At 42.8% G+C, this 23,822-nt stretch overlaps 1 protein-coding gene across 1 annotated transcript in view; it reads right to left on the bottom strand.

The window, feature by feature from the left end:
- galnt14 (UDP-N-acetyl-alpha-D-galactosamine:polypeptide N-acetylgalactosaminyltransferase 14 (GalNAc-T14)) overlaps nucleotides 1–23,822 on the bottom strand; it is a 129,295-nt gene that overhangs the window by 8,663 nt on the left and 96,810 nt on the right. The window contains exons 9-14 of the mRNA XM_038968079.1: nucleotides 21,684–21,768; nucleotides 15,092–15,195; nucleotides 13,323–13,449; nucleotides 11,367–11,459; nucleotides 9,740–9,823; nucleotides 8,454–8,598 (exon numbers count right to left, since the gene is read on the bottom strand). Of these exons, the coding sequence (XP_038824007.1) occupies nucleotides 8,454–8,598; nucleotides 9,740–9,823; nucleotides 11,367–11,459; nucleotides 13,323–13,449; nucleotides 15,092–15,195; nucleotides 21,684–21,768 (638 nt within the window). The remainder of the gene's footprint in view (nucleotides 1–8,453; nucleotides 8,599–9,739; nucleotides 9,824–11,366; nucleotides 11,460–13,322; nucleotides 13,450–15,091; nucleotides 15,196–21,683; nucleotides 21,769–23,822) is intronic.

Genomic DNA, 23,822 nt, shown 5'->3' with positions numbered 1-23,822 from the left:
AGAAAATAGTAAAAATAAAGAACAACATTGGAATGAGTACAACCCTGTAATGAGTCCAAACTTTTGACAGGTTCTGTATATGAAAAGCATATGGTAACCATGGTAGCAAGCAATTGAAAGGGAACTATTTGGAGATAATGGGAAAATTATTAGACCACACTTCGATTGTTGCAAGACTGAATCCAAACCATTACACTGTTGATTTTATTTGCATTTTACATTTACTGTACTTTTCGCCGCATTTGTTGACAACAAAATCAGAAACTATTCTGGATAAATTCTGTAACATGATTAGACCATTCATGGAAAATGTGGGGTAGGTGCAACATGAGACAAAAAAAATACAATGGTTTGAGTAAGAGGACTAACTGGTGTCCACACACCTCTCTAAAGTGTGCACAGTTCCTAAGCAATTTCAATGCACTTTTATGACTCAGAATCTTCAACTACAAGGTACTTTTTTCAGCTCTCCTAGCTGTGCCGCTGAGGAACTAGAGCAAGCACACTTGTAGCTGTTTTGTTTGGAACACAACCCTGCATCCCCGTCATCACACAATTACTGTTGATTTTGGAATCCATTATAACTCGTAATCTGGGTCAGGTGGACATGATTTGAAGGCTTGTTATATTGCCAAGATGACTAGCTAAGTTATAAAATACGATCTTACAGTGTTAAGCTTTCACAAGGCAATCCAGAAAACCTGAAAATGTTGGTGCGCACAGAAAGGAGTTATGAGTGGATTCAGGCATGTGTGCCGCTGCAACTTTTCTTCACAATAAACAAAGATACGCTCATTCTGTGCAGAACAACCCAGTATGACGCCATGTCATCTTGTAACTGTACATCAAACATAGTGATCATAAACGTTGACAGTATATGACATGACTTTTATGATTTGGAGATGGGAAGTGCACATTTGATTGTATTTATTATTGTCCTGAACATCTCATCTTTCAAAATACATCCAGTCATCATCAATTTTCAGCATTTCTCTCACTCAGACAATAAAACATTTGCAAAAGTTGTCCAATTAGCGGGAGGGATGGGGGCAACTTCTTGTCGAGCGTGGTGCTCAAGTTCAGAACGGCTGTCAGTCAAAACCCATACAGCGCTGTGAAGCGGAGACCCAGAGCTCTGACGTCATTTATAGTATGTTACTGTACAGCCACTATGTTCCAATTTAGGCGCTTGTTAGATCCCAAGTCTACCATTTTCAACCTGTATACAGGTACAAGTGTAAAGGGCTACCAAGCTCTGCAGTAGCCTACACTAACAAGTGTACAATATCACAGCTAGCATTTCATGATTTTTAAGGCTCTTTTTTGTACATAGGCCTACATCAGCATGAAATGTTGATATGCTATTTTACACCCCATTTCTTATGAAATACACTGTTCTACCTTGAGAATACAGGCCATATTGTTTATGACATGTTTATCGTAAGAGCTGGTCCACATGGATCATCAGTCATTATCTTTCCCTGCAGCAGTCACATCATTAGATTACAGCACTGCTCCAATAAGAATCACATCACTTGGAAACACATCACAGAGGATAGGGCCTAGTGTGTGTGTGTGAGTGTGTGCACATACATTATTTGTGGCAATGTGCGCACAAGTGTGTTTGCGAGCTCGTGCCTATGTCTATCAGTAACAGCAGCCTCGCCAAAGGCCTGTGTGGGGGTACTGTGTTTCTCTGTGAAGGTGACACCAGTAGGCCAGTACAGCCCAGTACAGTAGGTCTGTCTCTGGGCAGAACAGAGCGGAGGTCTGTAATAACAAAGCCCAGCTGGGCTGTGTGTGTTAAACGGCAGGTGGGTGGAGATGAGGCCTGCTAGCAGATGAACAGGTCAGAAGGCAGAGGGTATGCACATATCACTGCTTAATAGGATAAACTGCACTGTGTAAATGTGCTCTGTATTAAATCTAATTACCCTGCGGTAATGGCACAGCTTTTTACGATGTCCGTTGTGGCACGCCAATGTTAATTTAATATTAATCTAGCGTGGCTCGAAGTCTAGAGGAAGAAGCTGTGTGCTACTTCTGGAGGCAGACGCACAGTTGCTTTTAGAAGCTTTATACTAGAGCACAGGCAGACTGGTTGAATAAAGGCTGAGTGAAAACATCACTCTAGTCCTTCATATTGGCAGTTGTGTTTTTGTCTGAATCTCCTTCCACTTTCCTGTTTTAATCAGAACACCTGAGAACCACCATTCTGGATCATAAGGAACAGCTGTGGCCATACTACATTTACTTTGAGTGAAGCCTAGCTAACAATTCTAGGGAAATAAATGTTTTTGTAATGTTACCCATAATGTTCACCTAATGTTTGAGTGTCCACTTTTCTGTTATTTAGTGGAACATTCTATCTATTTTAGCAAAAACCTTCTGAGAACCTTTTAAAGCATGTTTTTGTGTTAAAGTTAGGAGAACCCATAATGTCAAACAGAACTTATTTACAACGTTCTTATTTACAATGTTCTCAGAATATACAACACTGAAGTTTTAGACACGTTTTATGGGACGTTGCAAGAACATTCATGTGTCCAGTTTTCTGAGGGTTCGGAGAATATTACATCAATGTATCACCAAACATACACAGAACATGGTTGCCATGTTCTCATAATATATATACAATATTAATGTTTTCGAGCTCTGATCCTCCTGCTACTCCACCATGTCCGTGTCAGGGATCAGTTAATCTCAGCGTTTATTTGATTGACTTATTTCATGAATTTAAGGGCTTTCTGTATATTTGTCTAATTGTGGGGCATATTAACCTGTTTTACCTTATAAACCTGAATCACTATGATCAATAAAACATTTTGAGTGTACTTTTAGCACATTTACATCCAAATGCATTCATCCTATTGCTTACACGTATCAAGTTGTTTCAGCTCTACTCAAAGGCCTAGGGAGGAGGGGTTAGGGTTTCGTCTGGACAGGGCCTAACTATACTGTCCCTACGGATATCCATTATTGGGACAGTGATTAGGGTGTTGTGCTTATTGGGCCAGTATAGTTAGGCCCTGTCCAGAAAAAACCTTAACCCCTCCTCCCTAGGCACTTGTGTAGATCTGAAACAATTTGATTGGTGTAAGCAATAGGGTCAATTCACTTTGAAGTAAATCTCAGCACTGTTAAAAGTACACTCAAGAAAAACTTCTATTGATCATAGTGATTCAGGAGTACAATTAACAGGTTAATATACCCCACTAACACCAGCTATACAGAAAACCCTTATATTGTTGAAATACGTAAAAAAAGAACAGTCAATATAACTGATAACTGAAACAGACATGGTGACGTAGCAGGAAGATCTGAATTCCATGAACCAAGAGGTTGTGAGTTCAAATCCCAGGTAAGGACACATTGAATAATAATAGATGCATAAATTAACATGCACAATGTAATCATGTACAGTAGGTCAAACTGTGTCAAATATGTAAGTTGAAAACACGATGTTAAAACCACTGTGTGTGAGTATCTCAAGATGGCGCCGGAGAACAAGGCTGATGTTTGACGTATTCCTAATTAATTGTGTTTTTTTGTTTGTTTCTTTGCGTTGTTTGTAACTTATTTTTTTACTTATTTTGTACATAATGTTGCTGCTACCGTCTCTTACGACCGAAAATAGCTTCTGGACATCAGAACTGCGATTTCTCACCACGGACAGGCAGAATCTTTTTTTCCTTTAACGAGACCGATGAGCATGACATGAATGATATACTGCTTTCCCGGGAACAGGCCCAGATCCCCGTCATTTGCGTGAAGAGAAGGCTGAGAAAAAGGGGCCAGAGGGCAGGCTGCCTTCTGAGAATTCGTAGGTGATCGAATAAACCTCCACTTCCTTTCATTCTGCTAGCAAACGTGCAATCTTTGGAAAATAAAATTGATGACCTACGGAAGATTAAACTACCAACGGGACATTCAAAACTGTAATACTTTATGCTTCACGGAGTCGTGGCTGAACGACGACATTATCAACATACAGCTGGCTGGTTATACGCTGTATCGGCAGGATAGAACAGCGGCGTCTGATAAGACAAGGGGCGGCGGACTATGTATTTTTGTAAATAACAGCTGGTGCACGATATCTAAGGAAGTCTCAAGGTTTTGCTCGCCTGAGGTAGAGAATCTCATGATAAACTGTAGACAACACTATTTACCAAGAGAGTTTTCATCTATATTCTTCGTAGCTGTCTATTTACCACCACAAACCGATGCTGGCACTAAGACCGCACTCAATGAGCTGTATACGGCCATAAGCAAACAGGAAAATGCTCATCCAGAGGCATCCATTTTACCTCATTTCTACCAGCATGTTAAATGTGCAACCAGAGGGACAAAAACTCTAGACCACCAAACTCTAGACCACCTTTACTCCACACACAGAGACACATACAAAGTTCTCCCTTGCCCTCCATTTGGCAAATCTGACCATAATTCTATCCTCCAGATTCCTGTTGACAAGCAAAAATTAAAGCAGGAAGCACCAGTGACTAGATCAATAAAAAAGTGGTCAGATGAAGCAGATGCTAAGCTACAGGACTGTTTTGCTAGCACAGACTGGAATATGTTCAGGGATTCTTTCGATGGGATTGAGGAGTACACCACATCAGTCATTGGCCTCATCAATAAGTGCATCGATGACGTCATTCCCACAGTGACCGTACGTGCATACCCCAACCAGAAGCCATGGATTACGAGCAACATCTGCACTGAGCTAAAGGCTAGAGCTGCCGCTTTCAAGGAGTGGGATTCTAACCCAGAAGCTTATAAGAATTCCCGCTATGCCCTCCGACGAACCATCAAACAGGCAAAGCATCAATACAGGACTAAGATCGAATCGTACTACACCGGCTCGGACTTTCGTCAGATGTGGCAGGGCTTGCAAACCATTACAGACTACAAATGGAAGCACAGCCGAGAGCTGCCCAGTGACATGAGCCTACCAGACGAGCTAAACTACTTCTATGCTTGCTTCGAGGCAAATAACACTGAAACATGCATGAGAGCACCAGCTGTTCCGGAAGACTGTGTGATCACGCTCTCCGCAGCCGATGTGAGTAAGATCTTTAAACGGGTCAACATTCACAAGGCCGCAGGGCCAGACGGATTACCAGGACGGGTACTGCGAGCATGCGCTGACCAACTGTCAAGTGTCTTCATTGATATTTTCAACCTCTCCCTGTCTGAGTCTGAAATACCACCATTGTCCCTGTTCCCAAAAACACTAAGGTAACCTGCCTAAATGACTACCGACCCGTAGCACTCACGTCTGTAGTCATGAAGTGCTTTGAAAGGCTGGTCATGGCTCACATCAACACCATTATCCCAGAAATCCTAGACCCACTCCAATTTGCATACTGCCCTAACAGATCCACAGATGATGCAATCCCTATTGCACTCCACACAGCCCTTTCACACCTGGACAAAAGGAACACCTATGTGAGAATGCTATTCATTGACTACAGCTCAGCGTTCAACACCATAGTGCCCTCAAAGCTCATCAATAAGCTAAGGACCCTGGGACTAAACACCTCCCTTTGCAACTGGATCCTGGACTTCCTGACGTGCCCCCCCCCCCCCCCCCCCCCCAGGTGGTAAGGGTAGGTAAAAACACATCCGCCATGCTGATCCTCAACACAGGGGCCCCTCAGGGGCGCGTGCTCAGTCCCCTCCTGTACCCCCTGTTCAATCATGACTGCATGGCCAGGCACGACTCCAAAACCATCATTAAGTTTGCCGATGACACAACAGTGGTAGGTCTGATCACCGACAACGACAAGACAGCCTATAGGGAGGAAGTCAGAGAACTGGCCGAGTGGTGTCTGGACAACAACCTCTCCCTCAACGTGATCGAGACAAAGGAGCTGATTGTGGACTATAGGAAAAGTAGGACCAAGCACGCCCATCGACGGGGCTGCAGTGGAGCAGGTTGAGAGCTTCAAGCTCCTTGGTGTCCACATCCCCAACAAACGAACATGGTCCAAGCACACCAAGACAGTCGTGAAGAGGGCACGAAAAACCCTATTCCCCCGCAGGAGACGGAAAGGATTTGGCATCCTCAAAAGGTTCTACAGCTGCACCATCGAGAGCATCTTGACTGGTTGCATCACTGCCTGTATGGCAACTGCTCAGCCTCCGACCGCAAGACACTATAGAGGGTAGTGCGTATGGCCCAGTACATCATTGGGGCCAAGCTTCCTGCCATCCAGGACCTCTATACCAGGCGGTGTCAGAGGAACGCTCTAAAAATTGTTAAAGACTCTAGCCACCCTAGTCATAGACTGTTCTGTCTGCTACCGCACGGCAAGCGGTACCAGAGCGTCAAGTCTAAGTCCAAGAGGCTTCTAAACAGCTTCTATCCCCAAGCCATAAGACTTCTGAACATCTAATCAAACGGCCACCCAGACTATTTGCATTGCCCTTCCCCCCCTCTTTTACACCGCTGCTACTCTCTGTTGTTATCATCTATGCATAGTCACTTTAATAACCCTACCTACATCTACATATTACCTTAACTAACCGGTGTCCCAGCACATTGACTCTGTACCGGTACCCCCCCGTATATCGTCTCGCTATTGTTATTTTACTGCTGCTCTTTTAATTACTTGTTACTTTTATTTCGCTATTTGTTATTTTAAACTGCATTGTTGGTCAGGGGCTCGTAAGTAAGCAGTAAGGTCTACACTTGTTGTATTCGGCGCATGTGACTAATACAATTTTATATGATATCCCTAACCTTTCCACAGACAAAAAGAGCTGTGAATGGATCAGTGGTTCACCAATCAGGGCTTGAACAGTAACAAGGCATGATGTGTAATTAAACATTTATTTTTTTGAGAATATTTCTTTGGGACCATCAGGCGACGTCCCGACAATTGATACACAGAAATGTTCTTGCAACGTTCCCATGAAACCCATCTAGAACACAATATCTTACATTCTGAGAACATGGCAAACATGCTCTGTGTATGTTTGGTTGGACATTGTTGGAATATTCTCCTAACCCACAGAGAACTGGACACAGGAATGTTCTTGCAGGAATGCCCTAACCCTCAGAAAACTGAACACGAATGTTCTTGCAACGTTCCCCTGAAACGTGTGTAGAACATTCATATCTTATATTCTCAGAACATGGCAATCATGTTCTGTGTATGTTTGGTGGGACGTTGATGGAATATTTTCCTAAACCACAGAGAAATGGACTAATGAATGTTCTTGCAACGTTTCCATAAAACATGCATAGAACATTAATATCTTATATCCTGAGAACATTCCTTGGACATCACAGCAACATTCTTACGAAAACGTTGGTTAATAACCTAATAAGACTCTTAAGGGAACCTTCTCTAAAGTTGTGGGGACGTTTGTTGTTAGCTGGGAGTGTCCTACCTAGATCTAGACATGTCTGCTATTCTTATACACTGTAATAATAAAATATAACTCTTGGGCTACTACAGTACTGCACAAGCATAATAGGCCAAGACTTAATTACTGCTGACACAATCATTATACAGTACCTTGTTTTAGCATGTCTCACCACTGAATTAAATCTAAATAAAGCACAATGAGCTTCCTAGGGAAATGAATTTGGAGAGAGAAAACACCCTCCTCCTGACCAAAACAAGTCTTATATTTTATTCACTAATTGGTCTATTGAACAATCAGATTTGAACAATTTCTGATGTGAAAAGATCTGGTCAAAATATCTGATGTGATTGGTCAAAAGACCAATTAGTGGAAAAAAGATCAGAGTTGGCTGCCTGTGTAAACGCAGCCTAAGTGCCTACCTGCCTTTTGCATAAGACATCTAGCTTTGTGATATCGTCTGATTTACATAAACTATATGACACATACTTTTAGCACATTTACATCCAAATGCATTCACCCTACTGCTTTTGTTTCAGCTCTACTCAAAGGCCTAGGGAGGAGGGGTTAGGGTTTCTTCTGGACAGGGTGTGTGTGTGTGTGTGAGAGAGAGAGAGAGAGAGAGAGAGAGAGAGAGAGAGAGAGAGAGAGAGAGAGTATATCAGAGTATATCAGAGTATATCAGAGTGGGATCAGCTCAGGCTGAAACCCGCAAGATGATGCTTGTCTGCCCGAATTGTCTAGAGATGGAAAGAAAACATGAGACTAGCAGTTCGGACGGGGAGAGAGGCTTAGACCATGTCGGTTTTAACACAGTGTGTATGCTGGAGAGGCTAACGAGGACAGATACCTTCTGACAGGGCGTGGAGACAGCAGGCTGGGATGCATAGTACCTCTCTATCAGTGAGTGCTGAAGCTTTTAGATTGGTGTGCAGAACAGCCCCTTAACCAGCAGGCAGTAGTAGTACAGTAGTAATGACTCTGGACTAGACCATAGCTCTTTCCATACTTTTTGGGTATTGGGTCTGTTACGGGCTATCCAGTAGGTCTCTGACAGTAAGCTGCATTGGCCGTACCTGGTTGAGTGCTGGCACAGCTTTTGTTCCGATGCAGGGTGCCAGTGTGAGAGAGGAGAGGTCCTGTCCCTCCACCCTACGGGACTCCAGACAATTCTGTCTTTGACGAATCACCCCTGACTTAGAGTCCGAATCATCTGGCACTCTGAAAATACAAAACGTACACTTTTTACATGTATTTTCTTGCTTTATTGTATATTCACCAATGCAGACAAGTCTGAATACGAGGTAGTATTCAGTAACATCTCTGACTGTTATGTTTTGATACTCACGTGTGGGATAGATTCATGGTGGCATGTATACATGCAGATGAATAATGATTTATTATAGAGATTAACATTGAGGCTATTTAGAGTGTCATGTTCCGTGGCCTGGCATAAATGCTTCCTCAAACAACGTCTGAACTGAATTACAATCAATTTTCAAATGTACAAAAATAAATAGCTCATCACATGGCCATTCATCAGAGGTAGGAAGAACCCACTGCTGTGTGTGTGTGTGTGTGTGTGTGTGTGTGTGTGTGTGTGTGTGTGTGTGTGTGTGTGTGTGTGTGTGTGTGTGTGTGTGTGTGTGTGTGTGTGTGTGTGTGTGTGTGTGTGTGTGTGAGAGAGAGAGGTAAGTAATGGGGTCTGCTGCCAGTGTGGGTCTGTGGAGGCTTTACAGCCCAGTTCATTCACTTAGTCAGCAAACGAAAACCTGGAACCAGCAGTAGTGAATCCATCACACACACAGACACCCATAGGTAACGTTACTCATATCCCTCATATCCTGCAAGCAATTTGTAATAGCCTATGACTGTACTTCTCTCTGTATATTGCTCTCGTATGGCTTTACCATTATCTGTATATACTCTCTCTCACCGATGTCCTCACCCTATAAACTTTTTTTCAAATCAAATTTTATTTGTCACATGCACCAAATACAACAAGACTTTGTCATACATGAGCTTTTTCTCAACTTGTGTCAATTCACCTGTTCTTCAACTATCTTTTTAAAGTCGTTTCTTCTTAGTATGCAATTAACAGTCGATCCAAGTCATCTAAAGGTCAGACCATGCCCTCTCCTCTCTCCCCTGAGTCCACATTGTTAGTTTCAGTCCATGGGATTAACCTAAACTCCATCACGCCTGGCTGTTGTTGTATCAGTCAGATTGAGCTGGAAGCCTGGGCCTCGGACCAATCAGGGGGCAAAAAAAAGAGAAACCTGAGTAATAAAAAAATTATCATGAATCTATTCTGAATAAAGCATAATGGGATGTGTGTGATTGGCCGGCCACACACACTCACTTGAGCTCTGGGTAGACGTTGTCCAGATACCACTTGAAGGATTTGCACTTGAGACTCTTGCGGAGCTCTTCCCTGCTATGAATGCTGAGAAGAGAGAGAGAAAGAGGGAAATGAATGTTAGAGAGAGGAACCTTTTTTTATAATGCTGTCCTGCTCTTATCACAGAAAAGACAGTGCTACACACTCACACACAGGGAGGCACACACACACCTTATGGTGAACCATGTGGAAACCCTTGGTGCAATATGTAATGCAGGGAGACCAAAAACACTTTTAAATATATGGTTTTGAACTGAACCGTCTATCCAGGTTATTCATGCTATTCTAGGTGCAATATGAGTTTGTATTCTCTAATCTGTCTCTTTATCAGCCCTGCTTTTCTCTATTTGTGCATATTTTTGATGCTGAATGTTGAATCAGATCTTCAACCAAGACCTAATATTAGATAAAGGGAACCTGAGATTACAAATTATTTTATTTATTTAATTGACAAAGTTAAGCAACACCCAATACCCCCTGTGTGAAAAAGTAATTGCCCCCTTACACTTAATAACTGGTTGTGCCACTTTTAGCTTCAATGACCGCAACCAAATGCTTCCTGTAGTGGTTGATCAGTCTCTCCCATCGCTGTGGAGGAATTTTTGGCACACTCTTGCATGCAGAACTGCTTTAGCTCAGCGACATTTGTAGGTTTTCAAGCATGAACTCCTCGTTTCAAGTCCTGTCATAACATCTCAATTGGGATTAAGACTAGGCCATGTCGTCCAAAAAGTTATACTTTTGAGTCATCTGTCCATAGAACATTCTGTCCATCCAGGTGCTTTCAGGTGCTTTTTGGCAAACTTGAGTCAACTTTTTGGATGAGATGGGTCCCATTATGTCTGGTGAAAACCAAACACTGCATTCCACAGTAAGAACCTCATACCAACGGTCAAGCATAGTGGTGGTAGTATGATGGTTTGGGGATGCTTTGCTGCCTCAGGACCTGGATGACTTGCCTTAATAGAAGGAACCATGAATTATGCTCTGTATAGAGAATTCTACAGGAGAATGTCAGGCCGTCTGTCTGTGAGCTGAAGCTGAAGCGCAGCTGGGTCATGCAGTAAGTCAATGGACCAAAACACACAATCAAGTCTACATGAAAATGGCTAAAAAGCAACAAAGTCCAAAGTCCAGGCCTCATCCCAATTGAGATGTTGTGGCAGGACTTGAAACGAACAGTTCTTGCTTGAAAACCCACAAATGTTATAGCAGTTCTGCATGGAAGAGTGGGCCAAAATTCCTCCACAGCGATGTGAGAGACTGATCAACAACTACAGGAAGTGTTCGGTTGGAGTCATTTCAGCTAAAGTTGGCGCAACCAGTTATTGAGTGTAAGGGGGCAATTCATTTTTCACACAGGGGCATAACTTTGTTTATGAAATCAATGAAATAAGTATTGGTCATTGTTGTGTTATTTGTTCACTCAGGTTTATCTAATATTATATTTTGGTTGAAGATCTGATAACATTCAGTATAAAAAATATGCAAAAGTAGAGAAAATTAGAAAGGGGCAAATACTTTGTACGGCACTGTATAGCAGTAGAAATATATGGTGTGTAGAAATGTATGGTGGTGTTTCACTCACTCTCCGTAGGACTTGCCCCGTGCTGCAGGGCGAGCAGAGTAGTAGAAGAGCTTGAACTCGTCCATCCACACCTCCGCCGTCCGTCTGGTGTTCCTGCAACACAGCCAGTACAGCACACAGTAGGAGTCGGTAGGCGTTTTACATTAAAACACATCATCTCAGTGTGGGCCAGACTGATAGTGTGAAAACACCTAGCACGTATGTGACCAAAATAACCATAAGCCAAGCCTGCCCTCACATACTGGTCTCAAACACATTCCAAGAAAATTAATAATCTCGTTTGCTGGAAGAAAGCAGAAAAATAATACATGTTCTGAGAGTCAAATGTACATATCATATTCTATGTATGTCTAGCTCACACTTTTAAACATTCTACTCATGTGATTCCTCTGACACTGCTGCTGCATACTGTGGCCCTCCTCCCGATAGATATGTATGTATCTTGATTAAGACGTTAAAGGGATCATTTACTCCACTTTCATACACCTCTTTTGACATTTGAAAGCCTCTGGCAAACTTTGGATTTGGGGTGAAGACACATTTACACGTACATTTCAGTGCATCTCTAGCGTTCCACACTGTCCTGTTCAGTTAATTAAGCTAGTCTACACCCCTATCCTATGCTATCCACTTGGCCCTCACAGGCAGGAATAAGACAGCCTACTGTCACAACTCACATCGCTCCTTTCCACCTTAAACGGTCTCAGAAGGAAGCATACTCAACACTATTGCGACACAGCCTGGCTTCTGAGCAGCAGCAGAAGATTTTGGGACAGAAAAGGGTGTAGCAGCTTGTAACACAAATTACAGTGATATTGTGCAGAGAGCGGAGCACGGAGAGTGCAGGTGAATAAATTACATATAATTATCAGAGAGCATGCTGAGCCACCAGCTGCCATTAGAAGCCTGGCTTTCTTTTCAGGACATGAAATCAAACATCATACTTGGAGTAATTATTCATTAACTTGGCTGAACTATGCTACACATACAAATTTTGTTGACAGGATTCATTAATTATTCATTGGGGGGCCTAATGTGTTTTGTGTTGTAAGTAAAGAGGGAACGCACACTGCCAGTCAGTCAAAGGAGAGGCAGCCAAGTCAAGGGGTGATTTTCGCACAACACATTTTCTGAAAACGGCTCTGTAATCAAATCAAATAGTGCGTTGTTCACTTTACATATTCAGTCCATGCCGTGACTTTCCTGAAGGCTAAATGCAAATGAGAAATACAAATTAAGAAAACCGATTCTGTCGATAATTGCATTGTTAACCAAGGGCAGCATTTCTGATTCATGCCAAAGTTGAACATTTGATAAAGAATGACATTATATGTAGACAAAACTTTTCAGAAAGAATAACAGAAATTGGGTGCACTCGTACGATCAGCTAACTAAAGCCCTGCCAAACACAGCAAGAACATGATTCTAATCTCCAATATGGAAAGAGAGCCAAACTACTCTAAAGTACAGAAGATAATAGAGCTTAGCATAATGCATTCAAAAGACAATGTTTGGCAAAGCTTTAGAGAAAACTACAGCAATGTCTTCAATTTGTATTTGCCACGTTCGCTGCAAATCTTATCCCACTATTGGGTTGCAATGCACGAATACCGGCCTACAGCTCAACAACTCATACAGTACATATCGAGTGGTACAGTGCAGCACTTATTTTGGTTGTTGTAGGCTGCCTTTTTATCTTGGAGCAGGCAGATAGGCCAATTGTAATAGTCATGGCTCTCACGTAAACAATGTTGAATACAGCTAAATAACTCATACAGTATATATCGAGTGGTACATTGCAGTACCTATTTTGGTTGCCATGGGTTGCTTTGTTATTTTGGAGCATACGGATAGATACAGTAAGATATAGGTCTCACTTGATGTAGGTGTTGGGTGCCTTTGTATTTTGGAGCAGGCTGTGAGATAGGATACAGTACAAATGGAGTCAAGTCTTACTTGATGTAGGTGTTGGCGTTGCCCTCAGGGAAGATGTAGGGGTGTTTCTTGCGGAAGACGTGGCCGACCCTGCTGCAGGGGATAATCTCTAGGCTCCCTCCACACATCCACACCCGGAACGAGATCTCTATAGGGTTTCACACACACAACACAACACACAGCTACCATTAGTTATCATTGTCCCATGGAATTACTCAGGGGGCTGTCCTGACACACAGAGAGCAGCACCGTATTGTATGTTCAGTGCTTGTAGACTGTATGAGTTATGGGTGAGAGGAGGTGCAGTGGGACAACAGAGTCCTAAGGACAGAGCGCTCATATACTGTAAGATGGAGAATGGTTACAGGGGATAGGAGAGGTTCAATTCTAACACACAAAGTTTCGCATACAATGTCTTGATCATCTACAAGTGAAACCAAATGAAGCTATACTCCTGTTAAGACGTTATACTATTTCTCATCCCAATACAATCCATACACATTACTCATCATCATTATCAGCATCAGCATCTGTATATGGGGCTCTGATGCCTTGAATATTAGATAACATGCTTGCTGCCTCATATCTCTTGTTTAAATCTGCCATGTCCAATGCTCACTTAAAGAAGCCACAAGAATGTAAATGAAGTCCTTCCATTGCCTGGTCTAATTTAGCCCAGACTAATACACTAGCCTATAGACATCCGGCTGTTGCTACACACCTGTCTTTCAAACCCAACAGAGTTGAAGTTTCATAGCCTCATTATCATTGTATATGCTGTGTTTTTCTTTTTCAGAGTAACATCTTCAACACTTTCCCAACAAGCCTATGAGCTTTTTCTGCATTTCAAAGTGTCAAAGGGAGCAGCGTAGGGAATATTTTCCATCTCGGAGAGAAAGCGCAAAAGAGAAAAAGAGATGTGAGAGATGTGAAAGAGAGATGAAGAGAGAGAGAGAAAATAAAAAAGACTGGGGAGAGAGATAAAGAGAAAGTGTGAGAGAGAGAGCATCCTATTCAAGTCTTACTGTACCCCTGTCTCTGCTTTGTTCTCTAATGATCTGAAGCCTCAGCAGCAGTATAGACAGTGGGACCTGTCTGTCTAATATGAACCCCAGCATCCTTCTGCCAGAGATACATGGGAGAGTACTCGTCAGCCTCCTGGCCTTTTTAGAATCTGGAACACATTATGAATCATCGACACCACTACCACGGTTAGCTCGGGCTGCTGTGCACAACTCGCCTGCAGATGTACCTGACAGGAGCAAACATGAAGCAGGGAAGAGAACTACTAATGCTACCTATTGCTGCAGGGTTCTGGCTATGACTGGAATAGCTGAAATGTTTACACTCTCTCTAGCTTATTTGACAGTGATGTGGTGTTATGCTGGACACTGATTGGTCATAGAAATTCTGCTTAATATTTGTGTCTTCTTGACCATTGACACTTTATAATCAACTAAACAGTAAGTGTTACTCCAACATATGGAGTGGATTTGATTGATTTGAAAAATGATCACTTTGGGGATTTGGGACTGTGGTAAAATAACCATTACAAACCCAGAGTATCCCTCAAAAACTTCCAACACAATACATCAACTGTCCCACTTTAGTAAGGAAAGTTCTCATGACGGCAACGCCCTTGAGCAGACAGAAGGACTGGTGTCAGCTATAGAGGCAGGCTATAAGTGCTGACAGACTGTCACGCTGCTGCCATTCAGGTGCTCTCAGGCAGCCTAATCCCCCCAGCTACAGCCCAGGCCAGCTCCAGCCCAGTCAGCTGACTCACTCACCAAAGTTCTCCCCACCCCAGATGTCCATGGCTGTGTCATACTTCCCCAGGTGGTTGAACCACGACTTGTCAATCACAAACAGCCCTCCGGCAATGATGGGAGTCCTGAGAAAGCGAGAGAGAGAGAGTATTCAGGGAATATTATTTTATGAAATATTGACCAAATAGGATATGATGGCTTCTCCCACCAAAATGTCAGACAGACATGAGGTAGTTTGGTGATGTTTTTGTAGATACTAAGAACACATTATTATAAATCCAGATGGCTGGTAGAAGAGTCCAACCTATCTAAATCCTATCCATCTCCACACAGTTGAGTCTTGTTGATGTGAAAAATGATGCTGGCCCGGCACGGCGAGTCTCAGTGAGTGTGTGTGAGCCGCTGAGTAAAATGTAAATTGATTGAGTGATACAGGAGCCAGCCGGCGGACAAACCCGGGCTGGACTGGCTGACAAGCAGAGTTTAAGAGGATACCTTCTCATTATCAGGCGGAAGCTGCACCCAGGCCCTCCACGGTGTGCCAACTGGGGCCTATCTAACACAATACACTTACAGCACACGACCAGACAATGCAGAGGGAGAGAGAGCTGAGAGAGAAAGGGGAGGGAGAGAGAGGGGTAGAGAGAGGGGTAGAGAGAGAGAGCTCTCATGTTTCTGACTTCAAGGCAAGCCATTTTAAAAGATTTTTGATTCTTTCATTTTGAAAGACGAGGAGCATTGTCTTGTTTCTAGAATAGACACGCTGTGATGCTCTCTGGCGTCAACAACATATTCTCCACATTCATTTTCTCACAGCGGTTTCTCATTCCCTGTCTCTGTCTGAAGAACCTGAGTAATTTAAACTGAACAAAAATAGAAGCGCAACATGCAACAATTTCAAAGATACAGTTCATATAAGGAAATAAATCCATTGAAATAAATAAATTAGGCTCTAATCTATGGATTTCACATGACTGGGAATATCTGTTGGTCACAGATGCCTTAAAAAAAGGTAGGGGCGTGGATCAGAAAACCAGTCAGTATCTGGTATGCCTAATGCAGCGTAGAGTTGATCAGGCTGTTGATTGTGGCCTGTGGAATGTTGTCCCTCTCCTCTTCAATGGCTGTGCGAAGTTTCTGGATACTGGCAGGAACTGGAACACGCTGGCATACATGTCAATCCAGAGCATCCCAAACATGCTTAATGGGTGGCATGTCTGGTGAGTATGCAGGCCATGGAAGAACTGGGACATTTTCAGCTTCCAGGAATTGTGTACAGATCCTTTTTGACATGGGGCCTTGCATTATCATGCTGAAACACAAGATAATGCCGGCGGATGAAGGGCACGACAATGGGCCTCAGGATCTCGTCACGGTATCTCTGTGCATTCAAATTGCCATTGATTAAATGCAATTGTGTTCGTTGTCCGTAGCTTATGACTGCCCATACCATAACCCCACCACCACCATGGGGCCCTCTGTTTACAACGTTGACATAAGCAAACCGCTCACTCACATGACGCCATACACCCTGTCTGCCATCTGCCCAGTACAATTGAATCCGGGATTCATCCGTGTGGAGTACGCTTTTCCAGAGTGCCAGTGGCCATTGAAAGTGAGCATTTGCCCTCTGAAGTCAGTTACGACGCCAAACTGGAGTCAGGTCAAGACCCTGGTGAGGATGACGAGCACGCAGATGAGCTTCCCTGAGAAGGTTTCTGACAGTTTGTGCAGAAATTCTTTGGTCTCAGACAATGCCGCAGGTGAAGAAGCCGGATGTGGAGGTCCTGGGCTGGCGTGGTTACACGTGGTCTGCGATTGTGAGGCCTGTTAGACGTACTGCCAAATTCTCTCAAATGAAGGTGGAGGTAGCTTATGGTAGAGAAATTAACATTCAATAATCTGGCAATAGTTCTGGTGGACATTCCTGCAGTCAGCATGTCAATTGCCCGCTCCCTCAAAACTTGAGACATCTGTTTTGATGTCCCCATATACAAAACTGCACCTATGTACAGTAATGATCATGCTGTTTAATCAGCCTGTTGATATGCCACACCTGTCAGGTGGATGAATTATCTTGACAAAGGAGAAATCCTCACTAACAGGAATGTAAACAAATTTGTGCACAAAATGTACGAGAAATTGTATTTTGTGGGTATGAAACAATTCTGGGATCTTTTATTTCAGCTCATGAAACATGGGACCAACACTTTACATGTTGCGTTCATATTTTTGTTCAGTGTAGTTTGACCAATATTCTTGAGGAAATACTACCTTCTCTGGTAATTTATAATGTCTCCAGAGTGCACTCGAGGCTACGTCAAAAAAGTTAGCACCTAAATAGATACATTGACATCTGACAAAATACAGCCCTCGCCAGCGAAAACCTTGGCTGCACCCTGAAAACCGCTTTAGGCTGCATGTTTTCCTCCTTCATTTAAAGTCTTGCATCAGGACATTACTATTTCTGGTAGTAAACATAAAGATTCATGATTTATTGATTCAGCTAACTATATATCAGCATAAAGTTAGAAACAGCTTATGAGGAGGCCTTGGGAAAGCCATTTTTTTATTTAACCTTTATTTAACTAGGCAAGTCAGTTAAGAACAAATTCTTATTTACAATGGCGGCCTAGGAACAGTGGGTTCAGGGGCAGAGGGGCTTGTTCAGGGGCAGAATGACAGATTTTGACCTTGTCAGCTCAGGGATTCGATCTAGCAACCTTTCGGTTACTGGCCCGTCGCTCTAACCACTAGGCTACCTGAGAAAGTTCAGCCCAGACACACAATAAAATAGAGAACTTGATGCTTCTCTATTTTCCAGAAAGAGACATCCTTTGTTGTATATTTCCCCTGCTGCAACATAAGTACAGTATCTGCCAGACCTGAAGGAAGTATTACAAGAGGAACACCTAATTTGACAATGCTGTAAAACCCTGAGGTACATGCATCACCAAATCCTCCCTAGTTATTGGTGTCTGCCATTAACTACTGCTGCTGCTTCCATTTTCAGACACTGTTCATAAATAGACACCCCCTCCCACTGGAGAGAAGAAATGACAGAAAATGACATGCCTATGACAAACAGATGATGATGATGGGATTGAATGACTGGGTGATGATGTGCCGGCAGCGACAGGAGAGCAACAGGCTAGTAAGAGATGGAAGATGGGGGGATAATGACACATTTGTGACTCAACATGCCCTACGGAGTCTAGTTTGTAGTGTTCTTTAAGTGATGTGTATTATTGGGTGGATGCAATGAAGAAGAGTGATTGGCAATGCATAATCTGTCTCCATTGACCTTCTCTCGAACACTGTGCACACACACACACACACACACACACACACACACACACACACACACACACACACACACACACACACCCCATGCTCCAACCATCTGTGCCTCTTTAGCTCACCGCCTCTTCCAACACCCTCTCAGTTTCAGTCCCACCACTCCTGGTAGGTAGGTCTCTGCTAAAAAGTGTGTGCGTGTGCCCGAAACCACACGTCTCTATCTGTGTGTCTATCTCTACCAGTGTGAGGAGCAGACTCCATGTGACACTGCACCAGTCTGGGCACTTGGCCCATGCTGCCAGGCTGTGTGATGTGGGATCAGCTTCCCACCAGGCCTGGGTCTGTGCCTGGGCTATTAGAGGGCCTCATTACTCTAACACCCCCAGGGGCTGGGTGCTGGGGTGGGCACGGAGGGATGTAGGGTATTATACAACGGGTGGGTCTAATCCTGAATGCTGATTGGTTTAAACCACATTCCAGCCGGTGTCTATTCCACAAGTTGCCACGGGCTAAATCTATGACATTAAAATGCCTATTTACTCTGTTCCATCTGACTGTGTAATCCACTGTCTCATCAGCCCAGGCAGGCAATTTATGAACTTGATCTCCGCTATAAAAAAAGCATCTAGACATTATCTCACATTTCTTTTAGAATAACATTCCATTTTCAACAGCGGAGATTTGTATAAACCTTACCGCCTGTCTCTCTGATATTTGCAACATTGTTTCAATATATAATCTCCTGCTGTCCCATAGTAATGAACATGTCGGGGGTCGGGACGAGACAGACTGGCAGCTTTTCTCAGCCAGTCGAAATCATGAATCAGCTGGCATCATTTTTATTGATATATACAAAGAAATGTCAATTGAAAAAAGGTCAAATGGAACACAGCTAATTTGCAGTCTTTCTAGCTTCAGTTTGAAATGGTTGTGTTACTGTAGCTGTGTTGTTGGCTAGCTCCTCTGAAAAATAGTGACCTGACGAGAGAGCACATTTTCTATGCCAGGCAAAATCGCGCCTCATTGGCTCATTGTTATGGATGTCTCCAAATAAATGTCACTAGAAAACAAACGCAAATGCAGCAACTTTGGTGTTATTCTGGCTGCATTTTGATGTGACTGTAAGTTAGCCGTAGTTGGCTAGCTAGTAAGCAAGGGACAAGAACGCTGCCAGCCAGTATGGCAATGCAACATTTAGAACGAACGACCATCTTACTCATTTCTCAAGTGGATATGAAATAGTCTCTAGCAACCCTAGATTTGTGTCAGGACTATATCTTGTGGAAGGATGAAATAGTATGAATAAATTCATCAAAAAAGAGAGGAATGAAAGATGGAAGTACAAACAGAGAGCTGAGTAAAGTATGAAGAGGAAACTAGACGAGGGGAGGAAAAAGAAGAAAACAGAAAGAGAAGAGGAAGGGAAGATGAGAGACAGATTGCCCTGAGCAGGGCTGAGGGACGCAAGTGGAGAGGCTCACCATCTTACTCATTTCTCAAGTGGAGGGAAGATGGCAGCCCACAGCCGAGCGTCTCTGACACTCTCACCAGCGCTCACTGGCAGGAGCCAAGGCTCTCAATCCCCGCACGGCACAGTGAATATTCATGACGGAAACACGTGTGACCGACCGGCTCGATTTGGTCATATGTAGCATTTATTTTTTATTTTTACATTGGATAAAAGTAGAGACTCAGAGCTAGAAACACTACAGTGGAGGAACAATGGGAAAGAACTTCTGCTTTGAAAGTTGATAAACTTGTAACCTCACTTTTGAGAAAATGGCCCTTGAATGTTTTGGTACACCTACTGGAGAGCTCTTCTTGTCCACACCCACTCAGCATCGTTCACACCCTCTTAAGCTTTAGCCCCACCCATCTCATTAAGGGTTCACATCTGAGGCTAAACATAGTGAGTACGGTAATGTACTAAACAACCAAAGATTTCAAGACTAAATACTGGTTTATACTACGTCTATCGACATGTCTGTATACAGTTGTCGCAGTGACATCATAAACATTCTATTGTCGTCCGACATCAAACTTGCTGTTGTCATTTTGAAAAAGTATAAACAGACAGCAGCTTGGTGGTCCAAAATAGCATAACTGGTGTATTTTAACACCAATAAACCCATCCGTTTACAAATGAATTTAGTATATGTCAATCTAGCAAACCAGGTAACTAAAAGCAACTTTCTAAACAATGTTTTGGTTAGTTTCTAGCTTGTTAAGTTAGCTTGCAATGTTTTAAATTGGGGCTAATTTGTATTCATTATTACAGAAACATAAACTCACAATAAGATGACCTGCAAGCTAATTACAGAAAATAGCTTACGGTTGTGAGTGTGAGGAAATAAAAGCAGGGCATTCTACCAGAGAATTTTAGAACTGAGACACTCGTTGGCCAAACGTTATATCCTAATTTGACTTTGGTGCAGGTCATGTTGTTCTCCACATTACCGTCTCTGGTAAACACACACTATATCAAATAAAAGTTTATTTGTCACATGCACAGGATACAGAAGGTATAAACGGTACAGTGAAATGGTTACTTGTATAGTGGAGTCTTCTGTTTAGACATGTAGCTAGCTAGCTAAACAATTTACCATCATTCCAACTCATAATGTTACTACCCTGCCTGAATTTTGACAACAGTATCAAGTATTTTCTTAGAAAATATGTTCCTTTATAGAAATGTGTGCTAGTGTTTTGAATATAAAAGTTGTTTATCTCTGTACCTGTAGAATAATTATTACCGGAAATTAACGGAGAGAGAGATGTGTGAGAGAGATCAATCAATCATTCTAGCCGAGCATTAAAATGACCTGCCCTGGATTCAGAGCCATCCGGGGCCAGGAGGATTAAAGATGATCAACTATTTTTGACTGAAATAATGCAAAGGTGCTTTAACTGGCTGTGGTCCGGTCCCCTCTCTGATCTCCTCTGGGCTGCATCCTCATTAGTTGTGCTGCTGCTATCTCTGCAGAGATCACTGGTTTAACTGCCTCTTCCAGCTGCTGCTGCTGCCTAGTCCGCCTCTCCCTCTCTCCTCCCTGATGGACTGTTCAGATCACAGTGCAGTGAAAGGACACAAGGGGAGACTTCATTCCACTGTTCCTCCGCTCTGCTCCATCAGATGAAAAAGAAAGAACATGGCTGCATGCTGCCAGCCACTGGACTTAGGAACGGAGGGATGAGCTGTCAGGCAGGCACCCCCTACTCCCCTCCTCTATCCCTCTGTCCCTCCACTCTCTTCTCTTCTGCAGCCAGGCCAGACCGTCCCGTAATATCCGTCTTCATGCCTCCCTTCACTTACTTAATGGGTTCGGTGGGGTCAGTTCTCCTGGCTTTCTGCTCAGCAGACAACTGCTCCCACTTGAAATGTAGACTCCAGTCGAAGCCTGCAGCAGAGAGAGAGAGATAATCACAACATGAACTGAGAATGTGGGAGGGTGAGGGAGAGAAATAGCGGGAGAGAGATGGTAAGTCAGGGGAGGGTCAGGAGGAGAGCATTGCAGGTCAGAGAGAAGGGAACCAAACGACTAACAACAAAAGGATGATGGGAGGAAGGGGGTGAGAAGGAGGGTGGACTATGAACTATAAAGGCGGGATGGATTATAAAAACACTGCAGCAGCCTCTTCCTTCATCACACGCTTTATTAATCTCTGGCAGAACACTGTCAATAATTACAACCACCATTCCTGCAACCGTCTCCTATTTAATTACTCTAATGATTAATTATGGGCCCCAGCCCATTGGCTAATAGCTGATCTGGGCTGAACCTTGGGAATGACCTTTATCAGGCTTTACACAAGAGCTTTTAAATAGCCCTTCCCATCCTGTCCTGAGACAGACACAGTGCCCTTGATGTCTTCAAATCTATGCATGAGAGAGCCAATTAATATTTGTTCTATTAAAACTTCTCTGGGCTATGTGGGACGCTAACGTCCCACTTGGCCAAAAGCCAGTAAAAATGCAGAGCGCCAAATTCAAATAAATTACTATAAAAATCAAACTTTCATTAAATCACACATGAAAGATACCAAATTAAAGCTACACTTGTTGTGAATCCAGCCAACATGAAAGCACACCAAACGATTATGTTAGGTCAGAGCCAAGTCACAGAAAAACAGCCATTTTTCCAGCCAAAGAGAGGAGTAACAAAAAGCAGAAATAGAGATCAAATTAATCACTAACCTTTGATGATCTTCATCAGATGACACTCATAGGACTTCATGTCACACAATACATGTATGTTTTGTTTGGTAAAGTTCATATTTATATCCAAAAATCTGAGTTTAGGCGGGACGCTACTGTCTCACTTGGCCAAAAGCCAGAGAAAATGCAGAGCGCCAAATTCAAATAAATTACTATAAAAATCAAACTTTCATTAAATCACACATGAAAGATACCAAATTAAAGCTACACTTGTTGTGAATCCAGCCAACATGTCAGAATTCAAATAGGCTTTTCGGCGAAAGCAAACGATGCTATTATCTGAGGATAGCAACAGAGTAAACAAAGAGAGTGTAGCATATTTCAACCCTGCAGGCGCGACACAAAACGCAAAATATAATTCATGCCTTACCTTTGACGAGCTTCTGTTGTTAGCACTCCAATATGTCCCATAAACATCACAAATGGTCCTTTTGTTCGATTAATTCCGTCAATATATATCCAAAATGTCCATTTATTTGGCGCATTTGATCCAGAAAAACACCGGTTCCAACTTGTGCAACGTGACTACAAAATATCTCAAAAGTTACCTGTAAACTTTGCCAAAACATTTCAAACTACTTTTGTAATACAACTTTAGGTATTTTTAACGTAAATAATCGATACAATTGAAGACAGGATGATCTGTGTTCAATACAAGATTAAAACAAACTGTAGCTAGCTTTCTGGTCACGCGCCTCTATCTAACAGTACACTTCAAGTGACCCTCGTTCAAGATGGCCGTACTTCTTCATTACACAAAGGAAAAAACCTCAACCAATTTCTAAAGACTGTTGACATCCAGTGGAAGCGGTAGGAACTGCAAGAAGGTCAATTAAAAATCTTGATTCCCAATGAAAACCCATTGAAAAGAGAGTGACCTCAAAACAAAAAAAATCTGAACAGTTTGTCCTCGGGGTTTCGCCTGCTAAATAAGTTCTGTTATACTCACAGATATGATTCAAACAGTTTTATAAACTTCAGAGTGTTTTCTATCCAAATCTACTAATAATATGCATATCTTATCTTCTGGGGAAGAGTAGCTGGCAGTTGAATTTGGGTATGCTTTTCATCCAAACGTGAAAATGCTGCCCCCTATCCTAGAGAAGTTAATAAAGTACGTGGATGTGTGTCTGTTTGTGTACGTGAACATGTGTGTGCGTGTGCACGGCTTAGTGTGTCTGTGTATGTGTCTCAGTATGTGTGTGTGTCACACCCTGATCTGTTTCACCTGTCTTG

This window comes from Salvelinus namaycush, chromosome 29, assembly GCF_016432855.1.
Source record: "Salvelinus namaycush isolate Seneca chromosome 29, SaNama_1.0, whole genome shotgun sequence".
Lineage (NCBI taxonomy): Eukaryota > Metazoa > Chordata > Actinopteri > Salmoniformes > Salmonidae > Salvelinus > Salvelinus namaycush.
This window is presented reverse-complemented; position numbering and strand designations above follow the sequence as displayed.